This window comes from Lagenorhynchus albirostris, chromosome 6 (assembly GCF_949774975.1).
Source record: "Lagenorhynchus albirostris chromosome 6, mLagAlb1.1, whole genome shotgun sequence".
Taxonomy (NCBI): domain Eukaryota; kingdom Metazoa; phylum Chordata; class Mammalia; order Artiodactyla; family Delphinidae; genus Lagenorhynchus; species Lagenorhynchus albirostris.
Window position 1 is genome coordinate 50,147,949 of NC_083100.1, and position 12,701 is coordinate 50,160,649.

General features: G+C 33.8%; 1 protein-coding gene across 4 annotated transcripts in view; it reads right to left on the minus strand.

Moving 5' to 3' along the window:
• Positions 1-322: 322 nt before the first annotated feature.
• Positions 323-12,701, minus strand: part of NUP35 (nucleoporin 35) — a 36,635-nt gene continuing 24,256 nt past the window's right edge. For all 4 annotated transcript variants that reach the window (XM_060152492.1, XM_060152494.1, XM_060152495.1 and 1 more), the window contains exons 5-9: positions 6,795-6,936; positions 4,067-4,136; positions 3,164-3,292; positions 1,932-2,096; positions 323-969 (exon numbers count right to left, since the gene is read on the minus strand). In XM_060152492.1, the coding sequence (XP_060008475.1) occupies positions 892-969; positions 1,932-2,096; positions 3,164-3,292; positions 4,067-4,136; positions 6,795-6,936 (584 nt within the window). In that variant the 3' untranslated portion in view covers positions 323-891. The remainder of the gene's footprint in view (positions 970-1,931; positions 2,097-3,163; positions 3,293-4,066; positions 4,137-6,794; positions 6,937-12,701) is intronic.

Sequence of the window (12,701 nt, forward strand, 5' to 3'; positions counted from 1 at the left end):
ATCGTGGTGTACTGAACGGTGGGGAAAAGCAGGGGAACTCTAAACTTCAAGACACTCCAAAGACAAAACCAAATACACTGTGTAGACCTAGTCTCGACAGAGACTCACACAAACCAAACATAAAATTTAACAAATTTTGGAAACAATTGGGAAATTTCTGAAAGGACTGGATATTAGAAATTAAGAAAATAGTGATGGTTATATGGTTATTAAAGCTGGATTACAGGTGGATGGAGGTTCATGACATATTTTCTCTATTTCTGCAAAGACTTCAAACTTCTTGTACTAATTAATAAATCACCCTTTCAAAAACTGCTCAATACATATAATCGACAAGTTTATTATCAAGAAACTTCGGTAGGTTTTTTAAAAGGCTGTGTTGGTTTTACAAGACTGAAAGATGACAATTCATGACAGGACAAATATAAACAAGGATAATTAAAATATTAAATACCATCTAAATTAAAAGACCATAATTCAAATTAATTATAATCTTTGTGTCTTGTTAGAATCAGCTGTACAGTTACCCGTCATGAAATTCACCTCACCAACTCATGAAGACTACAAAGCCTCACTACAAACTCAATTACATAATTTACAATAATCAATGAGTGTTTTGCACTTAAGCATGCACTATCACAGAAAGCACAAAATCTTATATACAGGGATTTTTTGTTTCTTTAAAATGTATCTCAAGCATCGTTTAAAGTGCGAGCTACAAATATGCTGTATCCTTTAAGAAAAAGGCTTCTAAAGGAAGTATGAGACAGCTATTCGATACTGTCAAGAGTGGTTATATAACTAACCGAAGGAAACCCAGCAGTACCCTGCTAAGTCTGTTTTATTGTGGCAACCTTCTCCTTTGTAGTTCAGTTCTTAGCTCTTACTGTATTACCAGCCAAACATGTATTCCATTGCTTTGGATACAAGACTTTCATCTTTTTTTGGCGTTTGTCTGTCAGAAATAACCTATTAAAAAAAACACACACACAATTGTAAAGTTATGGTTTCTTTAGTATCATAGTCAATTCTTCAGTTAATGGCTAATTTAAAAGTGCCAAACACTAAAGTGGATTTGCAACAATAAATTGTATATTTAAAAATTAAAATATAGGCTTGCTTGGAACATCCTTATGCTTTTAAGAATAACAAAATTGTATTCCTTTGGCAAGGCAAATTACATCTGCTCCTTAAATTAGTAAACTGAACAAACAACACAAAAGCTAAAAGAGATAAGGACTTTAAAATACTAGTTTAAAAAAAACTAAAGGGAAAAATTAAACCAGTTCTAGAATGATCCCCAAATTTCAAGGGAAGTCAAACTGCCCTACTAAAGTGTTTTATTTGCTCTCTCAGGACCTGTGTCTGCAGCTAGGCAAGTTCAGAACTACTGGCTAATTAAGCAGGCAACAATAGCACGCTGAATGACAGTCATAATACTTCTAGCATTCTTCAATGAATATAATGAACTTTTCCTTTAAACTTTTTTGAAATAAGTTTTGAAATGGGGACTGGTCAATGTTTTCTTTTGATAACCAAAGCTACTTCCAATCTGAGGTTCTTCATTTGCAACACCATCAAATTTAGTTATCAATTTAACAGGGATTTAACATTCCCTCATGCCAGAGACGTCCACAAGAGAAACTTTTTACGTATGCAACATACCTTAGAAAAAACTAAACTAATTAACTCTCAAAATGTTTTTTAAAATGGCAAAGAATTTTTTTAAAAACTCAAGATAAATTTCCAACTGGCTAAAATTCTAATTTTTAAAATAGGAAATTTAAAAATGCAAAGTTTATAGGTTTCATCAAGCCAATCAACTTCAGTAGGAAATATTTAATGGCATACAAATCAATCCAATGAAAAAGTTAAACATGCTAAGCACTGCAGCCCTTAAAGTATATTCTTTTATCCAATCTTTAAAATACCTGATAGTCACTAGTAGAAGCTTTGTATGCTGTAGCAAGAGGTCTCATGGTAGAAATCCTAGAAGTACTTCCAGGTTGGGTTGGTGTACCTAAGGTTTTGATTGGTGGTGTAAAGGCAACAGATGGAGATGATAAAGCACACCTGTTACTGTTTTCCATAACGCTCTAGAAAAATAAAAACAAAGAACTTCTCTGTTTATTAACATAATACATATCATCCACTATTATGTCCTACTTACAAAGAAAACTTCATTAAAAGTAGCGTACTTTATTTAATCTAATTAAACTTTCAAATAACTTTAGGGTTGAGAAAACAATATGTGCTTCTCAGCTAGCATATGAGATCTAATGCTCAACCAGAAATCTCACTTGAATGACCTCAAATATCCTCAAGAAAACTATAGACTCTCAAGAGTAAGAATCTCCTAACAAACACTACGGAAAATCAGTAAGAAAAAAAAAAGAATTCTTAGGGAAACTGAGGGGTGTGGGGCATCAAAGTCCAGTGCTTTTTAGTATCCAGTAACCCCAAATTTTCCTCTAGCCTCTGCAAACACCTGCTACAGCACAACGTAATAATTACACAACTACTCAGTGATCCTAGATTATGATAACAGGAGCCATGTCTGCTTCGTGCACTAGTGTGTATACATGAGTCCCAAGCACAGTGCCTGGTAGGCAGCAGAAGTTCACATATATTTACTTAAAGAATGATCATGATTTTACAAGCCACGAAGTTTAAATTGTGCCCAGGATTATTTTATCAGTATACAAATATATAATAATATTTAAATATTTTAAAGTAGAAATGACTAATAAAAAGCTTCAGCTTTTAGAAGTTAACCCTCAGTTACCATTCTTATGAAATATTTCATTCTGAAATAGCACCACTCCTTTGAGGTAAAGAATTTGAAGTTGCTTTGCACAAAAAAGGGAATGGGTTAAAAGTTAAAAGACCTAGAATGCAGGCTTCACCTTAACAACTCTGGGTAAGTTACCTAAGTCTCCTTGGCCTCTTTATTTGTAGAGTGAAGGGGTTGGCATGTATTACCTCTAAAGTCTTGTGACTAAATATCTTTGACTTACCATAAAAGAGTGCTGTAACATCATCCATCACATTTTATAAAATAAGAGGCACAGTGAAGCAAAGTGACATAACCACCAATGTTAGTACTTAGACTTGTGCACTACATATAAATTAAACTGCTTTCCTTACACCAGCAATAACTTACTTTATCTATACATGGTTTTACACCAATCATGATGGACTCTCCAAAAATTCTCCCATCTTTGCTTAAAGCTTTCCTGGCCTGCAGTTTAGATTGATAACGAATATGCATCCAATTTCCTGTGTTAGACATCTGCAAAAAATGAAGTTTTCTCTTAAATTAAAATACAAAGTGTACAAAATTTAAACTTAATGAGTTCTATTAGAAAACAGAAACATGAAATAAATCTGCTTCCACTTTTTATTTGATGCCCTGTAAAAAGCTGTATACTAGGATTCAACAAAAATCCTATTAAACTATTTCAATACATTTCAATAGTTCTCAAATCTCTTATATAAAGAATATGTGACAAATATTCTCTGAAAGCAAAGTAATTCTCAAAAGATAATGTTTCTTATAAAAAGGTCTTATCAACACTTGCTATGAAATTTTTTAAAAACTGTATTCATCAATCTGATTTTGCATAGGAGTTAAGTCAATTTCTAGTAATAGAAAAAAGATTTGTTATTTATAACTGGCAAGCTAAAAAAGCTCTAAGAACTCTAAGTTAGAAACATCTCCCTTTTCCTTTATCCCCAATAAAACAAGCTCAAATTGGAAAACTTGGCATGATCTTTTTTAAGAGACTGTGAACTATTTTTAAGAGACTGTGAACTATTTTTAAAAGTTTCAGGGGGAAACCTGAAACTCTCACTCTCTTCTCTCTTTATCCCTTTTTATCAAATACTATGCAACTACCAGCCTTCCAAACTCCAACAGATAGTTACATCCTATGAAAACTTTAAAAAAAAGAAAAATTTTTAAGTTTGGAAAAAAACAGACAACATTCAGCAGCAAAGTTTTCCCTCAATTCACAGGTTATCTTTCCTCAGCTTAAATCTTGAAATGAAAAGAATTAAGACTTACCACATGTTTTAAGATATTTCCATACTGTGCAAATTGTAATAATATATAGGAAGCAGATGCTTGAGGAAACCTGGGGTTAGGGGGGATAAAAAGTTGTCTGAACAGTCAACTTCGATAATACAAATGCAAATTACCTTACAAGTGTTTCACAATAAACTCCCCCTAACTGTCTAGTACATTAATAAGAGACCCTGAACATCCTATTTTCCCCTATATTAGCTAAATCTATTCATTTGCCCATCACCCAAAAGCAAATTATGTTAAAATTAATTTTGACTCAGCCACTTTTCTCCAGCCCCAAATTCCACCTTCTACTCTCACTGTCATTATCATAATCCTTAGAAAAGTACTATGAAGTTACAGTTCTGTAAATAACTTATTTTACATGGGTGTGTGTGTGTGTGTGTGTGTGTGTGTGCGCGCACATCCATGAGAGAGAGAGAGAGAGAGAGAGAGAGAAAGGAAAATGTTGCAATATACTACTATGGTTATTAAAGTGGAAAGAACTTTAAATTATATAGAATCATATCAATATATATTGAGCACTACCTGAAAATTCAGAAATGTATTCCTGAAACAAAAATACAGTCAGAACCAATATCAATGGTAAACAATCAATTAAAAGGACTGTTACCAAAATTTTAATAGCCATATCTCTGTATGGGAAAATTTTAAGTGAGTTTTACTTTCTTCTTTATAAAGTTCTGTATGCTTTGAATATTACAATGAGATATAACTTTTATAGTCCAAATAATAAAGCTATTTTCAGCTTGAAAATCTGGAGTTTCCTTAACCAGTAACTTCAGTTATCTGGAGCTTGGATTAGAACCCTAAAGGAAAAAATATAAGTCACAAAAATAAATGAGAAACTCCACACGTTAAAATCTGTGTGACTAAAATACTCACTGCATTCAGGACTGGAAATTTATTTTATGTTACGTAAATTTGGATATAAGATTTCTAATCCCAAAGAAAACAACAAATGAGTCAGGATGCCTACAAGCAGAACTAAAAAAAAATTAAAACGAAAGGGAGAAATAATGGTTGCAAGTGATGCAGGCACTTGAGAAATAAAACATAATTCCAAGAGTCTAGGACCACTCTGAGTAGAAGCAGTCCAATATCCTGTCACAGAATCACCCTACAACAATAAATGATATTTCATGATGACCCTGAGTCAGCAGGAAAAAGTTAAATTATCAAAGGAAGAAGATATATAATGTATTTTAGATGTACTTCCCTATAAATAATCAAAATAAAATATTTTATCCCTTAGAAGAAAATGTTTCTGTGCTTGCAATTAAACTTATATGCAGGGTTACTGAAACATAAAACCAACAGAAAATAAATAGCTGGGAAGTGTACATCTTAAAAATGAAGGGCTAACAGAAGTACTTCAAGTAATTTATCTGATTACTGAGGAATCTTAAAAATGACACCATTACTACTGAACCTGAAAAACACTTGAGAGTGGACAGACACATTCAAAAACATACAGCCACTTACTTCACAAGAGAATACAAAAATTTAAACACATAAAAGGGAAGAAAAAAAAAGCAGCAGCAGCAGTCAGCCCAACTGCTATGGACATATGGCTGAGCGTGCCCTTTCTGGAGAACAAGGGAAAGCAATGACCCTACTTATTACCTAAACAGAATCAGTAACAAAGAATCCCTCTGAAAGGTTACACAAAAAACAGGTGGCAATTACTGCCTTACAAGGGAGAAAAACTATCTGGGGGAAAAAGTGGGAAGGAAAACTTTTCACCACATTCTTACACATTCTTCTGAATTTTAAATAAATTGAATATATAAAGTCCACTAATATTTATTTACTGGGCATTGTTCTTCCTTCAAGGAGCTCACATGTTTTTATATTTTTTTAAACCCCAAAACTAAATATAGTAAGGTCCAGTAACAGTATGACATCACACTTTCAGAAACCAACCTTATATAGTACAGTATAAACAATCACAGCCTGAAAATAAAAGACCTGGGTTTTCGATGAAGCTTTACTAATAACTAGATGTAAGCCTCTGAGTAAATCACTTAATCTGTCTATATCTCAGGTTTTTCATATGTAAATGATGCAATATGATCTCTAAGACGCTTTAAAGTACTTTATTAGATCTAAAACTCCATTCAACTAGGACTGTCATGCACAATTTCTATTAATATTCAATATTCTGTAGCTAGAAAGTATCAACCCTGTGACATAGTATGCATATATATACAAATGAAATTCAATCTGTTAGTTCAAAACTGGTTAAGTCCAATATAAGCATAGACACAGTCACAACAAAGAGAGAAAGGAGCTTCCTAAGTCTAAAGGGACAACCAACCCTCTTCCAATATCCAGCAAATGTGCTCAAGAGAAGATAATCTGAGAAGAGGCACACAGATAAATGATGGAAAAACTATTAAAAATCAAACATTACTTAAACATTACTTAAAACATTACTTAAAATACAAAAATCAAACATTACTTAAATACATGCTGAAATGTCAAGGTGGTATGTACTGATGTCTGCAACTTACTCTGAAATATACCAACAACAAAAAAGATGAATAGTAGATAAAACAAATGTAGCTGTTACCAACTGCAGAATCTAGGTGGTTGGTACATATGGGTGTTTGCTGTGCCACTGTTTTAGTTTTTTTATGTTTGATAATACTCATTAGAAAATGTGAGGGCTTTTTTTTTTAAGTAAATAATCTAGAAACCTTACCCGAACACAGTCACCCAAGTGTCATCAAAGTGATCTTCAGATGTCAAAGAATCTCCTTGAGTATAAAAAGGATCCAACTGGGCAGGAGATAATGTTGTCTTTCGTGGTTGACCAATGTTTGCTGGACTAAACACACTCTGCCCTATATTAGTATATTTAGTAAGTTAGTTACCAATATAAACATCTTGATTTAAAATATCAAAGCTTTAGTTTTAAATGGGAAAGTATATTAAAAGTTGGCAATTCCATAAATAATTCAAAATACACACTATAATCAAATGATAATTATATACTACCACACAATTTGAGAGGAAGTCATTAAAATTTGAGCATAATTTATCATTTTGCAAATGTTTTATTATTTATTATAAATTTGCTAAATGTTTTATTAATTTCCAGTTAAGCTTACAGCAGAAGGATCTCCAGTCAACCTCAAGGACTTCATATTCCAAACCTACCACTTTCATTATGACACCTCTGCCTTAAAAAGATTCAGTAACTCCTCATTACACACAAAACAAAATCCAAATGTCTTGGTTGTTCTCCACAATATAGTTCCAACCTTATTTTTTCAATATACCCCTAAACAGTATCTATCCTAGTTCCTAAGATGTGAACGCAGTTTTCTTTTATTGAGGTCATTTCTATCTGAAATGTCTGATTCTGTTCTTTCTTTTCTTATTCTTCAACAATAATTACCAATTAATGAGTACTTCACGTCCAACATGTCAAGCTAAACACTTTATGTGTTCATTTTATCTCAGAGGCTCTGTCCTACTGAGACCACACATTTCTGAGAAGCAGAGACTATTTCATCTTTGGAGTAGTAATAATGATTCACATACAAGAAATATTTTTTCAGCACTTAAATGTACACCAAGCATTATTCTAGGTATTAAAAATACAGTAATGAACAAGTTAGACCAAAGGGGGGGAAAATCTCTAATAGAGCTTAAATTCTAGTGGAAGAAAGACAAGTAAATACCTAGTATGTTAGAAAACAGAAAATCTTACAGGAAAAAAATAATAACAAAGAGAAAGGTGAAAAGGAACATGTATATACATAAGGGTTAATATCCAAAATATATAAGAAACTCATACAATTCAATAGCAAAAAACAAACAAAAAATCAATCCAATTAAAAATTGGGCAGAGGAACTAAACACACATTTTCCAAAGACATACAAATGGCCAACAGGTACCAAAAAAAGGTGCTCAATATCACTAATCATCAGGAAAATGCAAATCAAAACCAAAATGAGATATAACCTCATCAACATCTATCATCAAAAAAAAAAGAAAGAGATAAGTGTTGGTGATGATTTGGAGGAAAAGGAATCCTTGTGCACTGTTGGCGGGACAATAAAGTTGTTGCACACACTATGGAAAATAGTATAGAGGTTCCTCAAAAACATTAAAAACAGAGCTACCGTATGATCCAGCAATCCCACTTCTGAGCATATATCCAAAGAAAATGAAAACAGGATCTCAGACATCTGCACTCCCATATTCAATATAGCACTATTCACAAGAGCCAAGATATGGATACAATCTAAAGGTCCATTAATAGATGAATGGATAAGAAGATGTGGCACGTATATACAATGGAATGTTATTCAGCCATGAAAAAGAAGGAAGTCCTGCCATTTCCTACAGTATGGATGGATGTTGAGGGCATGATGTTCATGATGGTAAGTGAAAGAAGTCAGACAGAGAAAGACAAATACTCTATCACCTCACTTACATGTGGAATGTAAAAATGGCAGAACTCACAGAAGGAATAGACTTGTGGCTACCAGAGGCCGGAGGCTGGGGGATATGGGCAGTTGTTGGTCAAAGGGTACAAATGTCCAGTCATAAGATGAATAAGTTCTGGGGATCTAAAGTACAGCATGGTGATTACCTCTAATAATACTGTATTATATACTTAAAAGCTGCTAAGAGAGTAGATCTAAAGGTTCTCACCACAAAAAAAGAAATGGTAATTAAATGACATGATGAAAAATGTCAGCTAAGACACTGGTCATTTTGTAATATCAAAATGACCACAGTGTGTATCAAATCAACACACTGTATACTTTAAACTTACACAATGTCACAATGTCAATTATATCTCATTAACTCTACTAAATGTTAGTTTCCCTTTACTATATCCATAAATTAACCTGTGACAGAAGACTTAACATGTTACTCCAAGAATCAAATGAAACTGTAGGTAGACAAGAACTCACAAAAGTTAACTGTTTTAACAATATATAACTTTAATACTATAAATGATGCACTTGGTACAATTATTCTTTTGCATCAACAGGCACAAATATATTCAGTCAAACCTAAAATAAAAGACTTCCAGGAATGATGTCCATTCTCTTGCCTCCGAACAGTAGTAAACCGAAACTATACCCTCAACAGAATTAAAAGCCAAAGGCATCAATCAAGTAAAAACTACAATGCAACAATGTGATTCTAAATAAAGAGGAAAAATATGGTCATCTAAGGATTTCAAAATTCTTAATTCTTTATGCCATACAACTTGAATCCCTTTACTTCATCTGGAGTCAAATTCAGAGACCAGAATTAATCTAATTTAACCCATTAATGTAGTCTTTCCTTAAGGGAAAATAAAAATACATTTCAGATCACCTCAGATCTGACTAGGCTTATTAAAGAATCTATTTAATTCAGAACACTATCCTAGACCCTACTAGAAAATAAAGATGCTCAAAACTGACTGCTTATATTCAGCTGTTGAGTAACCAGGCAAAAAAGAATTTAGCAATGAGAAACAAATATTCAAATATTTTTACAATAGTAATCAAGCAAAAGAAAGTATGTAACAGTTATTAACTCTAGAGAAAACAAAAAGATGTACAAGAAGGACATGGAATCCTAGTACATTACATGGCTCAGTCTTACAGATTTATCTAATTTTAAAATTGAGTTCATGCTTAAAAGAGACAACACGAAGTAAATAACTGAAAAGAATGTCAAACTGCATACATGCTATAATACATCTAGCAATTTTTCTTTTTCCTAGCAATTCTTCTTTTCCTCATCACCACGGATGCATTTAATAGGTACAAAACATTTCTAAAATGAGGCTGATTTAAAATGAACCACCCCACTTTGACAAGTGTCTGCTAATCAACCAACTTATCAACTACCCCTTTAGGAAATAAAGAGAAGCACGCGAAAGATAAGCTTAAATAAGTTTAGTTCTTACTACAGACATGCCTTTAACACAAAAAAGATGGTAAAAGGCATTCTAGTATAAAACCTAAAGCCAATTCAAAATTTTTATGTCCTGCATTACCATTAAGAAGGTACAATTTAGGTCTGCTACATTATGTAATAACCTTCAAGCAAGAAATTAAATGGAAATCTCAAAATGAGACTACCATTATGACTTTTAAAAATAAAACAAATCAAAATTATGTCTCAAACGAATAAGCAATCTAATTTTTGCCCTGTCAACTACTCTGAAAAACATAATTACTTATACATAATCTAAAACTATTTACATAACTTTAGCATAATTGCCCCCCACCTTGTTAACGTTTCATTGCTCCACTGATTTTACTTCCTTTCAATCAGACTTCTGGTACTCACATGCAATGCTTTATAAGATGAAAATAAAGTGTGCCTAGCAAACCACATCAAATTTAACTGTAATGTGTCTCCCTTTGTAAATCACTACTCTGTCTTAAGATCAGACTGAAGTGGAGGGCAAAATAACTTATTACCCTTTATGAAAATGTCTTCAATTGAAGACCACATTCAATTATTTCAAAATAGACAACTAACCTACATGAAAATAAAAGAGATTAAAAGAGTAGGAATTTTAAACAGACACATGGCATATGAAACTTGGGAGAAAAAGAGGTTCCTGGCAGTGTTGTTACCTTCTAACCATGAAACAACGTAGCACAATGTATAATAAAGAATTTGGCCTCAGCCCAGAGAGATGTCTGGCCTTTGTCAGGTTCCTGGGAGACAACCTCTAAACCCTAGGAATTTCCCCAGCGACAGGAGTGTTTTTGTTACTCGTGGCAGGCCCCTCAACCTCAAGAGCACCTGATAGTTTATGATAACAAGGTGACTCCTGGTGAGGGTAGGTCACGCCATAAAGACCAACCATGAAGACCATCCATGTTATAAAAAAGGTCACCTCTGGGCAGAAGGGATGGAGACTGAGTTTAGCCACTTGATCAGTGATTCAATCAGTCATTTGTATGTAATGAAACACCAATGAAAACTCAGGACATGGAGGCTCCAGTAAGCTCCCTACTAGCCAATACTCTGTGTAGTGCCATATATCAATGCCAGGAGGGTAACATGTCACGGAAGTTCTTGTTTTCAGCCTCTGCATCTCTTTCTTTAGGTGGTTCTAATTTGTCTGCTTTCTCTATAATAAAACTGTAACCGTAAGTATAGCACTTTCAGTGGGTCCTGAGTCTTTCCAGTGAATTATCCAACCTTAGAGTGGGCTTGGGAAAGCTTGAATTTGCAGCCAGCAGGTCTGAAGTGAGGGTGGTCCTGGGGACCCCCAAACTTGCAGCTGGCACCTGAAGAGAGAGCAATCTTGTAGGTACTGTTTCCTTAGACTCTTCAGTTTGACAAAGTCTTTGTACCCAGAATAATATTGAACAATGAATACAAGAATAACCAAAACAATATGGCGAACTGAACACTTGTATTCATCTCTAATCCCTGTCAGACACCTAATGACAGTCAATCTAGAAAGTCCCAGGTTTTGGAGAACACAGAAACTGTGAAAGGTGTGAAAGAGGCTCCTCGTTGAAATTAAGGAAAACTAGTTTAAGAGTGTATAATACGGGATGAAATGGCAAGCCCTTCCTCATCTTACCCAGCCACCCCACCACCAAGAGACCAAGGTTTTAGTCCCTGAGGAAAAGGAATCTCAGTGGCTCAGGACTCAGTGGGTCCAGTCACAGTGGAGAAAAACTATGTAAAAGAATAAGTAAAAATCTGCATATTGAAAAGAAGACTTCTAGGGTATGGAAAAAAGGGAACCCTCCTACACTGTTGGCGGGAATGTAAACTGGTACAGCCACTATGGAGAAAAGTATGAAGGTTCCTTAAAAAACTAAAATTAGAGTTACCATATGACCCAGCAATTCCACCCTTAGGCATATATCCAGAGAAAAACAGAATTCAAAAGGATGCATGCACCCCAATGTTCCTTGCACCACTATTTACAATAGCCAAGACATGGAAGCAACCTAAATGCCCATTGACAGAGGAATGGATAAAAAAGATGTGGTACATATATACAATGGAATATTACGCAGCCATGAAAAGGAATGAAATAGTGCCATTTACAGAGACATGGATGGACCCAGAGATTGTCATACAGAGTGAAGTCAGAAAGAGAAAAACAAATATTGTATAATATCACTTACATTTACATTTATATTTACAATCTAGAAAAGTGGTATAGATGAACTTATTTGCAAAGCAGAAATAGAGTCACAGATATAGAGAACAAACTTATGGTTACCAAGGGGAGAATGGTATGAATTGGAAGATTGGGATTGACATATACACACTACTATGTATAAAATAGATAACTAATGAGAACCTACTGTATAGCACAGGGAACTCTACTCAATGCTCTGTGGTGACCTAAATGGGAATGAAATCTAAAAAAGAGTGGATATATGTATATGTATAAGTGATTCACTTTGCTGCACAGCAGAAACTAACACAATATTGTAAAGCAACTATACTTCAATAAAGATCAAAAATTTTTTAAATTAAAAAAAAAAAGAAAAGAAGACTTCTCCCTTTCCATATTCAGAACACCAGCTTAGACATTAAGACTGAATATTACAGAATTCTTCTTTGGGAAACTTAAGAGAAAGATCTATATATGCTAAAATCAGA